At 46.6% G+C, this 19,438-nt stretch overlaps 1 protein-coding gene across 9 annotated transcripts in view; it reads left to right on the top strand.

Annotated features, from left to right (window-relative positions):
- The window catches only part of ryr2b (ryanodine receptor 2b (cardiac)), a 68,200-nt gene that overhangs the window by 7,442 nt on the left and 41,320 nt on the right, over window positions 1–19,438 (top strand). For all 9 annotated transcript variants that reach the window (XM_081722174.1, XM_081722171.1, XM_081722169.1 and 6 more), the window contains exons 8-43: window positions 598–694; window positions 895–969; window positions 3,127–3,283; window positions 3,514–3,684; window positions 3,972–4,093; window positions 4,753–4,936; window positions 5,549–5,657; window positions 5,800–5,895; window positions 6,015–6,133; window positions 6,244–6,377; window positions 6,540–6,781; window positions 7,140–7,332; window positions 7,703–7,922; window positions 8,712–8,816; window positions 8,988–9,091; window positions 9,206–9,289; window positions 9,565–9,724; window positions 10,892–11,039; window positions 11,164–11,372; window positions 11,460–11,631; window positions 11,952–12,160; window positions 12,473–12,798; window positions 13,246–13,360; window positions 13,664–13,824; window positions 13,951–14,110; window positions 14,219–14,305; window positions 14,789–15,015; window positions 15,141–15,960; window positions 16,329–16,529; window positions 16,833–16,938; window positions 17,057–17,200; window positions 17,451–17,727; window positions 17,958–18,072; window positions 18,350–18,482; window positions 19,019–19,122; window positions 19,280–19,415. In XM_081722174.1, the coding sequence (XP_081578300.1) occupies window positions 598–694; window positions 895–969; window positions 3,127–3,283; window positions 3,514–3,684; window positions 3,972–4,093; window positions 4,753–4,936; window positions 5,549–5,657; window positions 5,800–5,895; window positions 6,015–6,133; window positions 6,244–6,377; window positions 6,540–6,781; window positions 7,140–7,332; window positions 7,703–7,922; window positions 8,712–8,816; window positions 8,988–9,091; window positions 9,206–9,289; window positions 9,565–9,724; window positions 10,892–11,039; window positions 11,164–11,372; window positions 11,460–11,631; window positions 11,952–12,160; window positions 12,473–12,798; window positions 13,246–13,360; window positions 13,664–13,824; window positions 13,951–14,110; window positions 14,219–14,305; window positions 14,789–15,015; window positions 15,141–15,960; window positions 16,329–16,529; window positions 16,833–16,938; window positions 17,057–17,200; window positions 17,451–17,727; window positions 17,958–18,072; window positions 18,350–18,482; window positions 19,019–19,122; window positions 19,280–19,415 (6,222 nt within the window). The remainder of the gene's footprint in view (window positions 1–597; window positions 695–894; window positions 970–3,126; window positions 3,284–3,513; window positions 3,685–3,971; window positions 4,094–4,752; window positions 4,937–5,548; window positions 5,658–5,799; window positions 5,896–6,014; window positions 6,134–6,243; window positions 6,378–6,539; window positions 6,782–7,139; window positions 7,333–7,702; window positions 7,923–8,711; window positions 8,817–8,987; window positions 9,092–9,205; window positions 9,290–9,564; window positions 9,725–10,891; window positions 11,040–11,163; window positions 11,373–11,459; window positions 11,632–11,951; window positions 12,161–12,472; window positions 12,799–13,245; window positions 13,361–13,663; window positions 13,825–13,950; window positions 14,111–14,218; window positions 14,306–14,788; window positions 15,016–15,140; window positions 15,961–16,328; window positions 16,530–16,832; window positions 16,939–17,056; window positions 17,201–17,450; window positions 17,728–17,957; window positions 18,073–18,349; window positions 18,483–19,018; window positions 19,123–19,279; window positions 19,416–19,438) is intronic.

The raw sequence follows: 19,438 nt of genomic DNA, 5'->3' as shown, positions 1-19,438 counted from the left end.
CTCCTCCCCACACCTCCTCACACCTCCTCACATCTCCTCACATGTGATCACACCTCCTCACACGTATTCACACCTCCTCACATCTCCTCACACGTGATCACACCTCCTTATACCTCCTCACATGTAATCACACCTCCTCACATCTCCTCACATGTGATCACACCTCCTCACACCTTATCACATGATCATACCTCCTGACACCTGATCACACCTCCTCACACCTCCTTATACCTCCTCACATGTAATCACACCTCCTCACATCTCCTCACATGTGATCACACCTCCTCACACCTCCTCACACATGATCACACCTCCTCACATGTAATCACACCTCCTCACACGTGATCGCACCTCCTCACACGTAATCACACCTCCTCACACGTGATCGCACCTCCTGACACCTGATCACACGTCCTCACACTTCCTCACATGTAATCACACCTCCTCACACCTCCTCACACGTGATCACTCCTCCTCACATGTAATCACACCTCCTCACACCTCCTTATACCTCCTCACACGTCCTCACACCTCCTCACGGAAAAAAGGAAAGAAAAAGTATAAGAAAGGTGAAGCATGCGTTTGCTGGACATGCAGGACACCTGCGAGGAGGGGACACACTTCGCCTGCTCCACGGCCATGCCGATGAGTGCCTGACCACCCCGCCCACTGGACACAGAGAGGAGGGGCACAGGTCAGTGACAGATGCTCCAATTGGTGATTGGCAGATTAGAGGATATATAAACGATTCCCTGGACTGAGGCAAAGAAGCTCTTCTTCCATGTCAAAGTTCAATTAAAGAACCTTTTGTCTTTTTTGGTTCCATCTTGATCTCTCTCTCTCTCTCTCTCTCTCTCTCACACACACACACACACACCTCCTCTGTACTTTTAGATCCATTTGTTTTGAAGGTGGCTCAGTCGCAGTTCAAGCTCGCTCTCTCTGGAGGATCGAGATGCTTCATGTCTCGTAAGTTCTGTGCAGCTGCTCTAGTACCTGTGTTAAGTGGTTACATTCACGCTGTTATCATCAGTGTTAAGTAGTTACATTCACGCTGTTATCATCAGTGTTAAGTGGTTACATTCACGCTGTTATCATCAGTGTTAAGTAGTTACATTCACGCTGTTATCATCAGTGTTAAGTGGTTACATTCACGCTGTTATCATCAGTGTTAAGTGGTTACATTCACGCTGTTATCATCAGTGTTAAGTGGTTACATTCACGCTGTTATCATCAGTGTTAAGTAGTTACATTCACGCTGTTATCATCAGTGTTAAGTAGTTACATTCACGCTGTTATCATCAGTGTTAAGTGGTTACATTCACGCTGTTATCATCAGTGTTAAGTGGTTACATTCACGCTGTTATCATCAGTGTTAAGTAGTTACATTCACGCTGTTATCATCAGTGTTAAGTAGTTACATTCACGCTGTTATCATCAGTGTTAAGTAGTTACATTCACGCTGTTATCATCAGTGTTAAGTAGTTACATTCACACTGTTATCATCAGTGTTAAGTAGTTACATTCACGCTGTTATCATCAGTGTTAAGTAGTTAAGTACACACTGTTATCATCAGTGTTAAGTAGTTACATTCACGCTGTTATCATCGGTGTTAAGTAGTTAAGTTCATGCTGTTATCATCGGTGTTAAATAGTTAAGTACATGCTGTTATCATCGGTGTTAAGTAGTTAAGTACACACTGTTATCATCTGTGTTAAGTAGTTACGTACACGCTGTTATCATCTGTGTTAAGTAGTTAAGTACACACTGTTATCATCCGTGTTAAGTAGTTAAGTACACACTGTTATCATCCGTGTTAAGTAGTTAAGTACATGCTGTTATCATCAGTGTTAAGTAGTTAAGTACATGCTGTTATCATCGGTGTTAAGTAGTTAAGTACACGCTGTTATCATCGGTGTTAAGTAGTTAAGTACACGCTGTTATCATCGGTGTTAAGTAGTTAAGTACACGCTGTTATCATCGGTGTTAAGTAGTTACATATATGCTAGTTCATACATATATTCTACTTCACTGGTATGTTTGATTCTAACCTACTATACTGTACTTGGATATATTCTATGAGTAAATGACAAAGCACTTTTGTAAGTTGCACTGGATAAAAGCGTCTGTAATGCCGTAAATACAAATGTAAATATGCTGTTATCATCGGTGTTAAGAAGTAAAGTACACGCTGTTATCATTGGTGTTAAATAGTATATTGTTAAGTAGTATACTTTAGTAGTATGTTGTGTTAAGTAATATATTGTTAAGTAGTATACTTTAGTAGTATGTTGTGTTAAGTAGTATTTTGTTAAGTAGTATATTTTAGTAGTGTGTTGTGTTAAGTATTATATTGTTAAGTAGTATATTTTAGTAGTATGTTGTGCTAACTAGTATACTTTAGTAGTATATTGTGTTAAGTAGTATATTGTTAAGTAGTATATTTAGTAGTATGTTGTATTAAGTAGTATACTTCAGTAGTATATTAAGTAGTATATTGTTAAGTAGTATATTTAATAGTATATTGTGTTAAGTAGTATATTGTTAAGTAGTATATTTAGTAGTATGTTGTATTAAGTAGTATACTTCAGTAGTATATTAAGTAGTATATTGTTAAGTAGTATATTTAATAGTATATTGTGTTAAGTAGTATATTGTTAAGTAGTATATTTAGTAGTATGTTGTATTAAGTAGTATACTTCAGTAGTATATTAAGTAGTATATTGTTAAGTAGTATACTTCAATAGTATATTGTGTTAAGTAGTATATTTACTAGTTTGTTGCGTTAAGTAGTATATTATAAAGTGGTATATTTAGTAGTACGTAGTATAGCTAACCCAGATGATAATTGTTTGTTTCTTCTGTCTGTGTTAAACTTCACCTGTACACCTGGTTAAAGTTAGGAACTGTTATGTTTATGTGTGTGTGCACGTGTGTGTGTGTGTGTGTGTGTGTGTGTGTGTGTGTGTGTGTGTGTGTGTGTGTGTGTGAGTGTGTGTGTGTGTGTGCACGTGTGTGTGTGTGTGTGAGTGTGAGTGTGTGTGTGTGTGTGTGTGTGTGTGTGTGTGTGTGTGTGTGAGTGTGTGTGTGCACGTGTGTGTGTGTGTGTGTGTGTGTGTGTGTAGCTGGAGCGGGAGCCATGTTTCCTGGGGGCAGCCTTTCCGCCTACATCACGTAACCACGGGAACATATCTGAGCCTGGAGTCAGGTCGAGGACTACAGCTGGTGGAGGGAGAACAGGCTGATGTCAGATCCACTGCCTTCTGTCTCCGCCCAACTAAGGTCAGGTTGGGATTGGCTAGCAAGGCTGTGCAGTGGAGCTCAGTGGTTCAGGTACTGCACTAGTAGTCAGAAGGTTGCTGGTTCAAGTCCCACCACTGCCAGGTTTCCTCTGTCGAGTCCCTGAGCGAGACCCTTAACCCTCACGTTGTGTTCTGTCAGATTTCTCTGTCTTTGTGGGCAAAAGGGCCATCTCAGTTTCAGAAATGTTAAGCCCAGTGCTCCCTCCGCAGGACGCTGGGCAGGACTGTGCCAACAGTGCTCGGAAGAGGGATGGGATGGGGTCACCCGAGGTGAAATACGGAGACTCTGTTTGCTTCATCCAGCACGTGGACACCCGTCTGTGGCTGTCCTACCAGACCAGTAACTCGAAGTGGAAAACGGAGACAGGCTTGCTCAAACAGGTAAACCCACCTGGCCAGGTGAGCACTCTGTCTAGCTCCACCTCTACTGCCCCAGAGAACTGAGGTCAAAGGCTGTTCCCTGTCAGGCCCGCTGGTCCTGAAGCAGTGTTAACGTCATAATCATGGCACCAGAACAAGCTGTCCTTTGCAAAGGAATTCTTTTTCAATGTCTGCTTTTTTAAATATCCATTTAAATGAATGGCATGAAAACATACTACAGGAATAATTAGTTTATTAGTTAATTTAAGTTAATTAATTAATTAGTAATTAGTTGTAATCTGTTCCAGGCTGTGCTGCACTGCGAGGGTCACATGGATGACGGTCTCACGCTGTCTCGCTCTCAGAGGGCGGAGTCTCACGCCGCTGAGCTCATTCGCAGTATCACTCTCCTCTTCATGCGCTTTATACGGTAACCAGGGCAACCGCCAGGAAAACTGCCAGGAAAAAATGCCAGGGAAAAGGCCAGGGAAATCTGCAGGAAAAATGCCAGGGAAAAGTCCAGGTAAAATGCCAGGAAAAACGGCAGGATAAACGGCAGGGAAAAGGCCAGGGGAAAGGTGAGGAAAAACTATGGAAAATGCCTGCTCCTATGTACTACTGAGAAATTTCTCAGAGCCAGTGAGCTGCTCTCTGTATTGTCTTCTGGTCTTATTAGCAGGTGATTATTGATGCAACATTCCAGACTGCTGCTACTCCTGAATCACATGCTGTGTGCTGACGTGTTGGTAGAAATGTTAGTGTAACAGGCACAGGCAGGTGGTGTGGACACAGCTCTTCACGGTCGAGTCTCCAGGGTAGCGTGCACACGGGAGCAGGGGAAGGATTACGGTCTCTCAGCTCTCCTGCTTCTAACCCAGATTAGTCACGTTTGCATTTTGCAGAGAAATTAGAGTTCGATGCAGTAAATACATTTTAATTGAGTTCTGAGGAGACATTTAATTCATTTTGCCCAGAGAACATTGCCTGCCTTGTAAGTCGACATCAGTGCATCAGTATTAAAGCTATGGTACTTGAAGGAACTCATTCTGTTCTGAGTTTATGAATAACTTTCATTTTCTGCATGTCCAGGGAATTGAACGATCGTAGCCAGGGAACAAACATTCCAACCTCAGATCTTCCAATAGAGACACTGCGCCAGAGCCTGCAGGATCTGATTGGTTACTTCCAGTTCCCTGACAAGAGCCAGGACCATGAGGCAAGGCAGAGCAGTGTCCGAGACCTGCAGAACAGGCAGAACCTGTTCCAGGAAGAGGTAATGTTCATGGGAGTTGTTTACCATATGGGCTCTTGTTCAAAATACATGGTGACATTTAGTACCTTCAGCAGTTAAACATGAATTTGTCTCCCAGCTTATTGAAATGCACTCAGTTCACACAGCCAGAATCAGATTCAGAATCATTACTATTATTATTCTAATTATTATTAATAATCAGAATTAGAATCTGAATCAGAATCTGAATCAGAATCAGGCTTTATTACTCTCACACACCATCACACATTTACACACTCTTACATACACATTCACACGCACATGCAGCAAACATTAATTCCTGTAAACACAAAACACACACACACACACACACACACACACACACACACACACACACGCGCACACAACATTAAATGTCCAGGAGCCAGGATGGTATTTGGACTCAGACATTTGTAAAGCTGCTTTGTGATAACATCTGTTGTAAAAACTGCTATAGAAATAAATTTGATTTGATCTGATTATCATTTAACCATGGCTGGGATCTTGGTTTAGGCAGTCTGATGTTAATAGGGCCAATGAGGTCTAATTTGGACATTTAGGTTTCTCTGTTTCTCTCTCTCTCTCTCTCTCTCTCTCTCTCTCGCTCTCTAAAAGGGTATAATTACACTGGTGATAAACTGCATTGACCACCTTCACATGTTCAACAGCGGAGGCCAGTTTCCGGAGGCCGCTGAAATTCTCATGTTCCTGTATGACCTTCTGGGTAAGAAAACAACAAATGAAACTTCTATTACTCAATACTATCTGCAGAGAGAGGGGGTGCTGAAACAGGCCGATGTTGGAATATCGTTATCCCCTCTGCCTGCTCAATTGTCTGGCCCACTTTTCCATTTCTCCCTCCGCAGCTGCCCTGATCCGGGGAAATCGGAATAACTGCTCCCACCTGTCCGGCTCTCTGGACTGGCTGATCAGCAGACTGGAGGGAGCAGAGGCCTACTCTGGTGGGTCCCCCCGGGGTCTGTACGTTGTCACTGAGTTCTCTCAGGGACGTATGTAGGCCGACTAATTCGTTGTTAATGTTTCTGTTTTTGTCATTTCCTCTTCTGTCTGTCGCTCGTAGGGATTTTGGATGTTCTGCACTGCGTATTAGTAGAAGGTCCGGAGGCCTTGAATTTTATAAAAGAGCGTCACATCAGAACAATCATCTCCCTGCTGGACAAACACGGGCGTGACCACAAGGTTCTGGTTAATATGACCGGGTGAATATGTGCGTGTGAAACATGCATGCTAAGCTATCAACATTTCATGCTTCTTTTGTGCGTGTGTGGTGTGTTTGCTTGTGCGCACAGATCCTGGACGTGCTGCGTTCACTATGTGTGTGCCATGGGACAGCGGTTCGTTCTAACCAGCATCTCGTGTGTGACACCCTGCTGACAGACAGAACTTTACTGCTGCAGACACGGCTAGGCAACCAAATTACCAGGTAACTGCCAGGAGTCACGTCTCATTTCTGCTCTGCATCTTCACCGGGTGGATAAATTAGTCACAGTGTGCAATTTGCATAGGAATCATTTGTTGTAGGCATTTTTAGCAGACTTTACTTTCCCACCTAGCTAAGAAGTGATTGTAACACGTTCCGTCTTAGTGTTCGCCCCAATATCTACCTTTACGTGGGAGACGACTCCGCCCAGTACAGGAAATGGTACTATGAGGTTGTTGTGGAGAGGGCGGAGCCTTTCCTGACAGCTGAGCCAACTCACCTGAGAGTGGGCTGGGCTTCATCGAGAGGGTACCGCCCCTCTCCGACAGGAGGTCACGGCTGGGGGTCAAATGGAGTAGGGGATGATCTCGGCTCCTACGGATTTGATGGACTACACCTGTGGTCAGGTGAGAGCAGCTAGTCGCGCCGTCAGATGTAAAGTAGGGCAGACGCTTGTGGCACCTCCTGCACCTGGTCATCTTTTGACATGTTTCATCATTTTAAAAATGGTTCATTCTGGTATGTGGTCCAGAAGCATAAAAGTAATCGGAAAACCTTTGAAGAGCAGGCTTGTGAAAACACATACCAGTGAATCTGTGATCTTTATTTGTCTACTGTACGCATCCTCAGTGGGAACCTGTAAGACTTCAGTTAGAGGTCGGCTTCCCCCAGTAAAAATAAAAAAGAGTGACAAAAGTGATAGAAGATAAAAGGATGAACGGATTAAAAATTAATTATATTAAAATTCCCGCCTTTCCGGAAAAGGAGGCGTTGGTTACAGGGTCAGCTCGCCCGGCCGGCGTCTGCTGAGGAAGGACGACGTCATCAGCTGTTGCCTTGACCTTAGCGTCCCAAGCATTTCCTTCCGGGTCAACGGCCAGCCTGTGCAAGGCATGCTGGATAACTTCGGTGCTGATGGGCTGCTGTTTCCTGTGGTCAGCTTCTCTGCTGGGGTCAGGTGTGTCTGTTCATGTTTCTTTTTGCTAATATAATGGTCTTCCTCCTCATTGTTAATGGTGTAATCCCTGTTGTTACCAGGATGTAAATGTCTGGTTGTTTTGTCCTAGAGTGTGCATGTCTGATTGTTCTGTCATTAGGTGTGCATGTCTGAATGTGTTGTGGTGAGGTGTCCATGTCTGATTGTGTTGTGGCGGGGTGTGTATGTCTGATTGTGTTGTGGCGGGGTGTCCATGTCTGATTGTGTTGTGGTGGGGTGTGTATGTCTGATTGTGTTGTGGTGGGGTGTGTATGTCTGATTGTGTTGTGGCGGGGTGTGTATGTCTAGTTTTTTTGGTGCAGGCTGTGATTGTTTGATTATGTCTCTGTAGGGTGCGTCTGCTGTTCGGAGGTATACAGGGGAAGTTTAAGTTCCTGCCCCCTGCAGAGTTCTGCCCATGTGCAGAAGCCTTACTCCCCAGGGGGCACTGTAGGCTGGAGCTGTGTGAGAACTTTGTCCGGGGTCACCCTGATGGCCAGCGTGACCTGTTAGGCCCTGCTGTGCCCACTGGACCAGTGATCTTTAACCCCACGCCGGTGGACACCAGTCAGGTAAATCCAAACCTTCCTCATGAACTTTGACCTTTAATATCATTACATAGTTCCTGATTTACACTGAAGAATACACTAAGTGTCCATGCAAGACTTTTCAGAATAATACAATAATTTTAAATGTCAGATGTTAAGATTTGTTGTTGAGGATGAATATGTTCTGAGCTGAACAGTTTGACAGAACTAAAGATTTGCCTGTAAAATTTCTGTATTTTTTGTGATTGTACCTTAACAATACTACAGACTATATTACCAACTGTACTACAAACTGTACTACAGACTATACTACATATCATACTACAAACTGTACTACAGACTATACTACATATCATACTACAAACTGTACTACAGACTATATAACAGATTATACTACTGACTGTACTACAAACTGTACAACAGGCTATACTACTAACTGTACTACAAACTGTACTACACACTATACTACAAACTGTACTACAAACTATACTACACAATATACTACAAACTGTACTACAGACTGTACTACAGACTGTACTACAACGTATACTATAGACTGTACTACAGCCTATACTACAAACTGTACTACAGACTATACTACAAACTGTACTACAGACTGTTCTACAAATTATACTATAGACTATATAATAGACTATACTACCGACTGTACTACAGCTGTACTACAGACTATACTACAGACTGTACTATAGACTATATTCTGTGTTTGTAGTTAACCACAGCTGCACGGGGTGGAGGTGTGATCCTGGAGTCTCTGACACCCTCGCCCTCTCTGTCTGGGTGTGTCTCCCTCAGGTGGTGCTCCCTCCACAGCTGGAGCTGATCAGAGACAAGCTGGCGGAGAACCTTCATGACCTGTGGCTCGTCGATAAGATGGAGCACGGCTGGACGTACGGAAGTGTGAGTGCAAAATCCCACGAGGCCCCATCCTGTGACATGCTAGCCGACAGACGAGTGATGCCTCTGACAGCTTATGCCCCCTGCCCTGCTTCAAGTGGTTGGAGCAGCGTAGTGGAGGACCGCAGAGCGACGGTTTGTGGTTTCCGTGACGACACTGAGGCTGTCTTGCAGGTGAGAGATGATAGTAAGAGGGTCCACCCAGGACTGGTCCAGTTCTCCAGCCTTCCTGATCAGGAGATACAAAAGCACCGGCGTTCTGCTGATCACACAGTCAGGTGCAGCTCTTCTCTTAGCCACGCCCCCTGTTTTCCTCCACACCTGTGACCTGTCAATGCTCTGATTGGCTTGTGGATCAACTGCCCCTCCTGGGTTGTTCCGTGTTTCTTCAGAACACTCCTGGCCCTCGGTGCGTGTATCGGACTGTCTGGTGCCTACGCAGAGGAGAATGTGAAACACGTCCAACTCCCAAACAAGTATGTTAAAGGACATAACTGTTCTTTGATATCCCCTTGTGTCTCTTTTTCTCTAAATGCCCAATAAGAAATGACAGTGACCAAGAGGACAGTTTTTGTTGTAGCATGTGATGAAACACTAAATTGTATTAAAACCCAGTGATAGGTAATATGCCTATATTTGAAATACATTTTTGACTTGCGTATATTCCTCAGTATGAGAAATTCCACTGGGAGCAGCAGGGACACTGTGTTGGGTCTTTGGTCTGTTAGAGACGCCAGCGTCTCCTGTGCAGGTGTGAACTGTGGAGCGGCTATAGGCCAGCTCCAGTGGACCAGTCCTGCGTGCGGATGACCGCCGGCCAGGATGCTCTGGTGGAGGCGCTGGCGGACAGTGAGCACAGCGTCTGGGCCCGAGAGTGCATCAGACAGGGATGGAGCTACGCCCCACAGCAGGTGGAATGGATGTGCAGAAATCATTGCCTGACCTGAAGACATTAATGATCACCTGGTACACCTGGCACCTGGTAGACCTGGTACACCAGCTATGCCTGGTTCACCTGGTAGACATGGTACACCTGACACCTGGTACACCTGGTACACCTGACACCTGGTACAACTGACACCTGGTACACCTGACACCTGGTACACCTGACACCTGGTACACCTGACACCTGGTACACCTGACACCAGGTACAACTGACACCTGGTACACCTGGTACACCTGACACCTGGTACACCAGGTACACCTGACACCAGGTACACCTGACACCTGGTACACCTGACACCAGGTACAACTGACACCTGGTACACCTGACACCTGGTACACCTGGTACACCTGACACCTGGTACACCTGGTACACCTGACACCTGGTACAACTGACACCTGGTACACCTGGTACACCTGGCACCTGGTACACCTGGTACACCTGACACCTGGTACAACTGACACCTGGTATACATGACACCTGGTACACCTGGTACACATGACACCTGGTACACCTGACACCTGGTACAGCTGGTTCAGTTTTGCTGGGAGCTAGCTAAAAAAAATTAAAACAGACAGTCCACAAGGACTGGTTTGGGAAACTAGAATATAGATTAAAGAATAACTTTGTAAGTAATTTACATATTATAATGCAAATATTGACATTAAGACATTTGTTAAGTAAATGAAGCATAATGAAGCACTTTGATTCAGCCTTTTACTGTGTGTGTTTCACGGAACGCTCGCCTCCCGCGAGGCACGTGGTTTGGCCATCCAGTGGGAGGGCTTTCATCTGTGGCCACGCCTGCACACACCTGTACTTCGTTTTGTCTGTGTGTATTTAAACTCACGTCAGGGTGTGTGGCGTTGTTGGTCAATGTTGATGTAACGTGTTAATGTAGCGTATTAATGTTCAATGGTAGTGTCCTTATTACATGTATTCCCGGTTATCGTGTCTGTTTATTGTTAACCGTTTCATGTTCCGATTCTGTAATGCGTGTGAGTGTCCTTGTGTTTATATGTTTCCATTAAATGTTCGTCCCTGTCGAGGAAGTCTGTGCGTCCTGCTTCACGCCCTTGGGCACTCGGGCTGACACGCGTTACAGTGTGTGTGTGTGTGTGTGTGTGTGTGTCAGGACGTTAAGAGGAAGAGGAGTCTGGAGCTGGTTCCGTTCTCTCTGCTGGAGGAGCGGTGCAGGCGCATCTGGATGGATGAGGCAAGGGACGCCGTTGGAACGCTCCTCGGCCTCGGATACACCGTGGAACCCCCGGAACAGCAGCGTCGTGAGTCCTGTTACCGTGACAACATGTGTAAACACGCACACGCCAGAGACATATGCAAACGTTCCAATAATGGAATATGTGTGCTTCCAGCGTGATGAATAATGAGACTCCGTTTACGTTGTAGATCCGGACCCCAAAGTAAACGCTGCCAGTGGAGAGAGTTTCCGGATCTTCCGTGTGGAATACCCTTTTGCAGTGCATGATGGGAAATGGTATTTTGAGTTTGAGGCAATGACCGATGGAGATATGAAAGTGGGTTGGGCGCGACCTGGCAGTAAACCCAATGTAGAGCTGGGGTCCGATGACCTGGGCTTCGCGTTTGATGGATTAAAGGTATTTTATCAAATAATTAGTGGGTGGAATCAGCATAACGAATCTTCTGCAAAGCAATTAACTGTCATCCAATCCTGTCCCTTGTAGGGTCAGTGGTGCCATGGCAATGCCGTGCCATTGGGCAGGCCCTGGAAGAAGGGAGATGTGATTGGCTGTTTTTTGGACTTGATTCAGAGGACCATGATGGTCACTCTAAATGGGGAATTATTGCTGAACAGCTGTGGCTCTGAGATTGTGGAGAAAGATTTCACGCCATCTGGTGGGCAGCTTTTCCATAGTAATATAATAATTTAAACTGGCACAGTGCAGTAAACATGTTATTACTGTCTCTAATGCTAGCTAAGGTCTGTCCTCTAAAGAGCTATTTGCTTTAAATGTGGACATATGATACTGTTATAGGTGACAGATAGCAGATGTAATTCAGGCTAATTATTTAATCATTTGTTATTTAAATTCCTGATTAAATAAATGGTGCGTGTTAATATTACACTTATTACATAGTAAAATGTCATAATAATACAGCAGTATTGTGGGTTCCATTTGAACTTTGCTAACTTTGTGTAAATCGTCCCATTCCAGGTTTCGTACCTGCATGCAGTTTGGGTGTGAACCAGGTGGGGTGTCTGAATTTGGGCCACCAGGTGAGTTCTTTGCATTTCTTCAGTGCCTGTGGGCTCCATGAGGGATACCAGCCCTTCGCTCTCAACATGAGCCACGCTCCACCCCTCTGGACCAGCTGGAGAGCGCCGCTCTTTCAACCCGTACCAGAGGACCACCCTCACCTGCAGGTAAGCCCCACCCTGGTATCACTGAGCTTAACCAGGTGAACTACATGTGGCTCATTAGGTAGAGTCACTAATTAACATCAGAATTAGACAAGCTAAATCCTATTTTGTGTGCAAGAATGCATTATCTTAGTTTGAAGAGTTTTCTTTGGGTCAACAATCATTCGACAATCAATCAGTCAATCAAACAATCTGCTCTGTTCTGTTAGATTTAGATTTAGATTTAGAGCTGCATTTTTCTATAGCAAATAAAAAAAACAAAAAAACATCTTGGGGTTAATGATGAAGCATTTTTTTAAAAACTTCTTCTCACAGGTGACTCGAATAGATGGAACCGTGGACCGTCCACCTGCTCTGAAGGTCACCTGGAGGACCACCGGGCCCTCACACAGAATCAGTGCCGAGGCTCAGTTCTGTCGCCTGAGTTTGCCCATAGAGTGCGCGCAGGTGTTATCCCAGCCTGCAGAGGGCGCTGTTCACAGCAGCACTGTGGCGTGCCACGTCAGAGAGGCAGAGGAAGGCGAGGAGGACTCTGATTTTGAGGTCCTAATGAAGTCGGCGCACAGACACACAGGCAGCCGAGACGGACTGGACGACCACAAGGACCAGAACCAAGAGAAGCCGTCCAGACCCAAACATCGGTCGGTTCTCTCGGATACGGGCAGTCTGAGCACACAGTGTTCCCTTTTACTCAGAATGAGCCCGTGTGGGTCAGTGGTTTTGTAGCATAGCTGATCCAGACAGTTAGTGGCTTGTTTTGCTTGCTGTTCAGTTGAGTAATTCAACTTGAATGAGAAAGGTACTATATAAATGTAAATAATAATAATAATAACAACAACAACGTATGCTGCTGTTAAGTCAAAACAAACGGCGTGCACCCACACTGGCCCTTTGGGGAACCTCACTACTGTGCAAAAAAAGTGTCTATCAGTAACAGTACATGAGGCCAGTACATAAGAGGCCCGCAAATATCAGTGCCTTTTTATCAAACAGTTTTGAACTAGCCAAAAATGAAAGTGGAACATTGTAGCCTGACCGTTATACAAATTTCAGCTAAGCATTTAGGTTCAGTGTTTGGTGCTTTGCAGGTTCCTTTTGAAGAAGAAGCCAGAGTTGAGCACAAGTGGATCTTCAGCACGGCTTCTGGAGGAGGTGCTAGCGAGTGAGAGAGACGACCTCAAACACCTGCCCAACTCCACGAAGGTGAGCGCTGACGTTTAGAGTTACACCAAGGTGGAGGAAGGGTTAGGTAAGCGACTAAACACGTTTGTTGGCAGTTTACTAGTTTGGTGGTGACATTGTGAAAATTGAGTTCTAATCTGTAAATAGTGTTGTGATACTATTGTTGTAATCACCTACATGACCTCTCTCTTTCTCTCTCTCTCTCTCTCTCCCTCTCTCCTTCTCTCTCTCTTTCTCTCTCTCTCCCTCTCCCTTCTCTATCGTTCCCTCTGTTTTCTTTTCATCTCCGTCTATCCGTCCGTCCGTCCGTCTGTCCATCTGCAGTACTACTATTCTGTGAAAGTCCTACGTGATCAGGACCCTTCCTGTGTTTGGGTTGGCTGGGTGACCTCAAACTTCTACCCTCATGAGCTGACCTTTGACCTGCAGAGAGCATGCTCAGTGACGGTCACACTCGGAGATGAGTGTGGTAAAGTTCTTAGCAGGTTGGTGACCCCACTTTCTATGACAGTGTGGTCCTACCAGGAAGACTAACACATTTTAACCGCTGCATATCTGTTTAATTATGCATGCCTGTGTGTGTGTGTCTGTGTGTGTGTTGTGCCCTGCAGTGTTAAACGCAGCTGTTGTTACATGGTTTGTGCAGCAGAGGGCAGCACTCTCTCTCGCAGCCAAAGTAGTAGCAGCTTGGAGATCGGGTGTCTGGTTGACACAGACACTGGACTTCTCACCTTCTTAGCTAATGGACATGAGATGGGAATCCTGTACCAGGTAACCATACAGCCCATGCTTCATCCAGGCAATGTCCAGTTGCTATAACAGCCATGGCACTACCCATAACCCCTCTGTAGCTGATGACAGCATTCCTCTTCTGCGCAGGTGGAGCCAGGAACCAAGCTGTTCCCTGCTGTTTTTGCCAAGTCCACCAGCCCTGACGTCTTCCAGTTTGAGCTGGGACGGATCAGGGTAAATGGAGGAACGCCCTCCTGCCTCGAGACTGAAAGAACTGAACACACACAGCCATCCGTACCCATCAGCAGTACATTTTAAAAATTAGTGTTTTAGATCTTTGAGGAGATACAGAAGACTACTGACAAAAAAACAAACAAACGCCAGAACGATCAGCACGTTCAGAAAAAGTGACAAATGTGTTTATTCGGTACAACAAGAGCATTCGTGCTGATGGTCAGATCGTAAAATTGCAGGTTGTAAGCAGCTGTGCGAGACCTCAGCAGGGAGTGTGCGGGATGGGTGTGTAGTCCTGCATGTGGGGTTAGGGCTGGCCAGCATTGGTGGCTAGTTTACGCGATCCAACACCCATGTGAGCAGCTCTGTGTATAGAGGGGCTTCATGTGTGTTCGTCAGGACTCTGACTGTTGGTTAATTCATTGTTCACACGTAGATCGGGTGCTGTTATTGCGATGCCAGCTTCTCACCTCCTGTGTTCAGGGAGCTCTGCCCTTGTCTGCGGGCCTGTTTCGGAGCGAGAGGAGCAACGCGGACCCTCGATGCCCCCCCAGGCTGGCTGTGCAGTGTCTGACCCCCGTCAGGTGGACCCGCTTACCCGACCGGGCCCCTCGGGTGGAGCTGACCCGGATGGAGGAGAGCCGCGGCTGGAGAGCAGAGTGCGTTGAGAGCCTACAGGTCATGACCCTGCACATCCCTGAAGACGACAGGTGAGAGGGCAAGGGTTGACTGTAATCTCAAATCACTTTATTCTGTGTAATCTATGTAAAAGGTGTGATATATAAAATTACAAAAATTCAGACAGTTGCTATGTTGCTTTTCTTTTATTCTTAAGGTGCATAGACATTCTTGAAACTTCCGAACTGGAAAACCTCCTCAGGTTCCATGACCACACCCTCCGCCTCTACTCTGCCCTCTGTGCCCATGGAAACACACATGTAAGCCACGCCCTGTGCAGCCACGTCGACCAATCGCAGCTCCTGTTTGCCTTGCAGTGTTATAGAATGCCTGGGCCCCTGAGGGCAGGTTTCTATGCGCTCCTAACCAGTGCCCACCTCAGTGTGCATGCCGAGGACATGCAGGCCACCACCCATGAGTACATTGTGCCCACGTCCAGTACCACCCGAACCGTGACGCTCTTCGAGAACAACAGGAAATGCCACAGCTTTCCAGGAAGTGACATCAGCAATTTGCTGCGACCCAGAATGCACGTCACCACGCCTTGTTTCGTCTGGGCTAGCGGAGCGGTCTCGGGTGACAAATGTCCTGTCGAGGCTCACTTATGGCAACCCAGTCCCGAGTTCCCGTTGAACGTGCTGAAGGCTGTTACCGTGACGATGCTGGACGAGGCAGTGTCTTCGGTCAGGCGGCGTGTCCGGGATCCCATAGGGGGCAGCGTAGAGCTGCTGCTGGTCCCTCTTCTCACCCTGCTCCACACCCTCCTCGTCATGGGCGTGGTCCAGCGCTCAGACCTGCGTCCTGTGCTCGCTCTCATCCTGCCCTCCGCCTTCATCAGCGAACACCACACGGCAGGGCGACAGGACAGTGACGGAGAGAGCGATGGAGAGAGCGATGGAGAGGACAGAGGGAGACGGATCAGAGCTTCTCATCTAGACCTGTTACGGATGAAACTTCCTGAAGCAGTTAAACTACAGGTACGGCTCTGACCTCTGCTGTAGCTACAGGTACGGCTCTGACCTCTGCCGTAGCTACAGGTACGGCTCTGACCTCTGCCGTAGCTACAGGTACGGCTCTGACCTCTGCCGTAGCTACAGGTACGGTCTGACCTCTGCCGTAGCTACAGGCACGGCTCTGACCTCTACCGTAACTACAGGCACGGCTCTGACCTCTACCGTAAGACGGAGCACTCCATGTCAGTCAGGATTCTCTCCATGGAGACATAGAGAGACTACACACAAGATCCTTTTGTCTCTGTTGGGTTCTGCCATTCCCTCTCTCTCTCTCTCTCTCTCTCTCTCTCTCTCTCTCTCTCTCTCTCTCTCTCTCTCTCTCTCTCTCTCAGTTGTGTCACCTGCTGCAGTACCTGTGTGACAGTGAGGTACGCCACAGGGTTGAGGCCGTGGTGTCCTTTGCCCTTGACTTTGTGGGTCGTCTCCAGGAAAACCAACGCCACCGTTACAATGAGGTCATAGAGGCGCTTAACATGTCTGCTGCCCTCACCGCCCGCAAGACTAAGGAGTTCCGCTCTCCCCCCGAGGAACAGGTCAGAGGTCATGAATAAAATTGCATCTACATAAACATCTATTCAACATACATAAAACATCTATATAAGTAATCAATTTAAAAATACTATTATATGATGATAGAACTGTATATCAAAAATCATGTTTAGATATCTAAATATTTATACCTGTAATATTTATATATTTAAATATTCCTATATTTAAAAATGTAAAATTATTATTATTATTATTAATTCAGCTCCATGCTGTGTTGTTCCTATTTCTGCTGGACATTGGGAAAATGTAACACTCATGACTTCCGTATTTCTCGGCTGTATGTTCAGATGAACTTGCTGCTGAACTTCCGGGAGGAGACACAGGAATGCCCATCTCCCGAAGAGATCCAAGACTTGCTCTGGGAATTCCATCTAGACCTGAAAAGGCACTGCGGTAACTGACCAATCACGAAGCGCTAGACTGACTGTTCAGCCAGTAACATTTTCTGACCAAGCCGCAGTCGCGATGCCTGCATGCGTCTAACAGAAAGCCTTGAAACTGTTCTCACCAGGAGCTGCGGTGGATGAAGACGTAGATGTTGAAGATGAGGAGCATCTGCCCATCAGGGCTCGATTAAGAGTCCTGGTAGATAAAGTGGTCCATTTAAGGAGAAGGCTGTCGAGAGTTGCTGAAGAAGACATTGTGTCCCAACCTGGTAGGAACACACACACCATAAAACAACATATCCATCTGAGTTTACCAATACAGGCACCTTTGTGGGAACGTGATTCCCAGTGTGCTGGAAAAGGATTCTCAGGCTTCCAGCATTCGTCCGTGTTGACCTCACATTCCCCTTTCTGATTCTCTCACTCTCTCTGACCCCCACACTCTCTCCCTCCATCCTTCTGCACACTTGGCTCCGCATCCCTCGCTTTCTCCTGCACGCGCTCTGTCGTTCTGAGCAGCCCCCCTGAGGCAGCTCATCTCTAGCACGGTGCTGCACTGGCTCCAGCAGGGAGCGTTGGAGGACCCGGCCCTGGCGCGGGCCGCGTTCGGCCTGCTGTTCCAGCAGTACGCGGGGATGGCCCGCCAGATGGCCGCCCCCCTGCGTAAAGCCTACTGCATCAGCCAGGGCTCGGTGGAGGACACGCACTGCCTGCAGGGGGCGCTGGGACGGCTCCGCTCTCTGCTCAGGACCAGGATGGGCAGGAAGGAAGAACATCTTATGATCAGAGCACTTGGGTAAGAAGGAAGGGCGTCGCATTTAACACTTGGAAGAAGATCAACTGGAATATATTTAAAAATGTACATTTTAAGGAATGACAACTGGGCACGGATTTTGAATTGAGTTGCGAATGCTTGTAAAATGCACCACACCTGAAGAGCTCATGTTAAAAAACCCCCACGTGTTTAAATCTGCGACCACCTGGGATCTGCCTGCGTGTTTGGGACTTGTGGTCTGTCTTCTGCAGTGACATCATGAACAATAAGGTGTTCTACCAGCACCCGAACCTGATGAGGAGTCTGGGTCTGCACGAGACCGTCATGGAGGTGATGGTCAATGTTCTGGGTACCAGGGAGTCCAAGGTAACCGTGTGTGTCCTTGGATATCACTTCTTCACTCGCAGCGTTGTCAATCTTCATTCTTCATCTGTTATGTTTGTATGTTCACACTGGTGGTTTTCTTTCGTTAATATTATATAATCAATATGCAGATAGTTATTTAATGCTCCTGTAAGCAATTATTTAATCTTTAAATCATGTATTGAAATTATAGCATAACAACTTGAACCATGTAAGGCAGTGAGACAAACTGTGTGCTGTTTTGATACATCAGGAGTAAAAACTTTATTTGCATCTCAAGGAGATCGCGTTCCCAAAGATGGTGGCAAACTGCTGCCGGTTCCTGTGTTACTTCTGTCGGATCAGCCGCCAGAACCAGAAGGCCATGTTCGACCACCTGAGTTACCTGCTGGACCACAGCGGCGTGGGTCTCGGTACGCTCCGCACTTCTCTGACCATGCAGCAGTTGTCTCGGTCTCGTCACACACTCATGAATTCGTAATCTGTCTTGACTCTGTGGGCTCGAGCTTTTCTCCTGAGACCAGGTGAGACCACAGAACGTCTGAGGAAAACCAGCAGAGATCCTAATACATGTGGGTGCTGCGTCCGAGGCATTTAGGACACAGAGGAATATTTCTAGTTTCTGACTTCTTATCCACAAAATAATGATGTTACATTCATTGCAAATGAAACCTCACCTTTTGACCAGCGCCATACTTTAGTCGTCCACACATCACATATCCCTGATCTTTATCTTCCACTATCAGGAGAAAGATTTAGTTCAGTGAGAGCTCATCTCTGAAAAACTTACTCTCAGAAGTAAATTAGGTTTGTCTCTTTTGCTTTAAGGGAAACTAATAACATTTGTTCCCGGCGCCAAAACACAAAGAGACGACGTCCCGCCTGAGTGTGTCCAATTCTAGGGACAGTGTCCTCCTGCTCAGCTTGTGAATATCTTCCCTGCCACCAGCATCCCCGTCCATGCGAGGGTGCACGCCGCTGGACGTGACGGCGGCGTCCGTGATGGACAACTACGAGCTGGCCCTGCGCCTGACAGAGCCGCACCTGGACAAGGTCATACCTGCCGAGTCATGCTCCCTCTCTCTCTCTCTCTCTCTCTGCGTATGTGTATTTCTCCTTCTTTCTTTATGTCCCAGTTTCACACAATGACGTTACTGTGATTCTTCGATTCTCATGTGGAAAAGGTCTCCCCTGTGTCGTGTTGCCGTAGGTGGTGCAGTGTCTCGCGGGCTGCGGCGTGCGTAGCTGTGCTCTGATGCTCTCTAAAGGATACCCAGACATCGGCTGGAATCCCGTCGAGGGGGAGCGTTATCTGAACTTCCTACGCTCCGCTGTCTTCTGCAACGGTGAGACCTGAATTACAGCATAT

The sequence above is a fragment of the Electrophorus electricus genome, chromosome 10 (assembly GCF_041902795.1).
Source record: "Electrophorus electricus isolate QZ-2024a chromosome 10, ASM4190279v1, whole genome shotgun sequence".
Classification (NCBI taxonomy): Eukaryota; Metazoa; Chordata; class Actinopteri; order Gymnotiformes; family Gymnotidae; genus Electrophorus; species Electrophorus electricus.
This window is presented reverse-complemented; position numbering and strand designations above follow the sequence as displayed.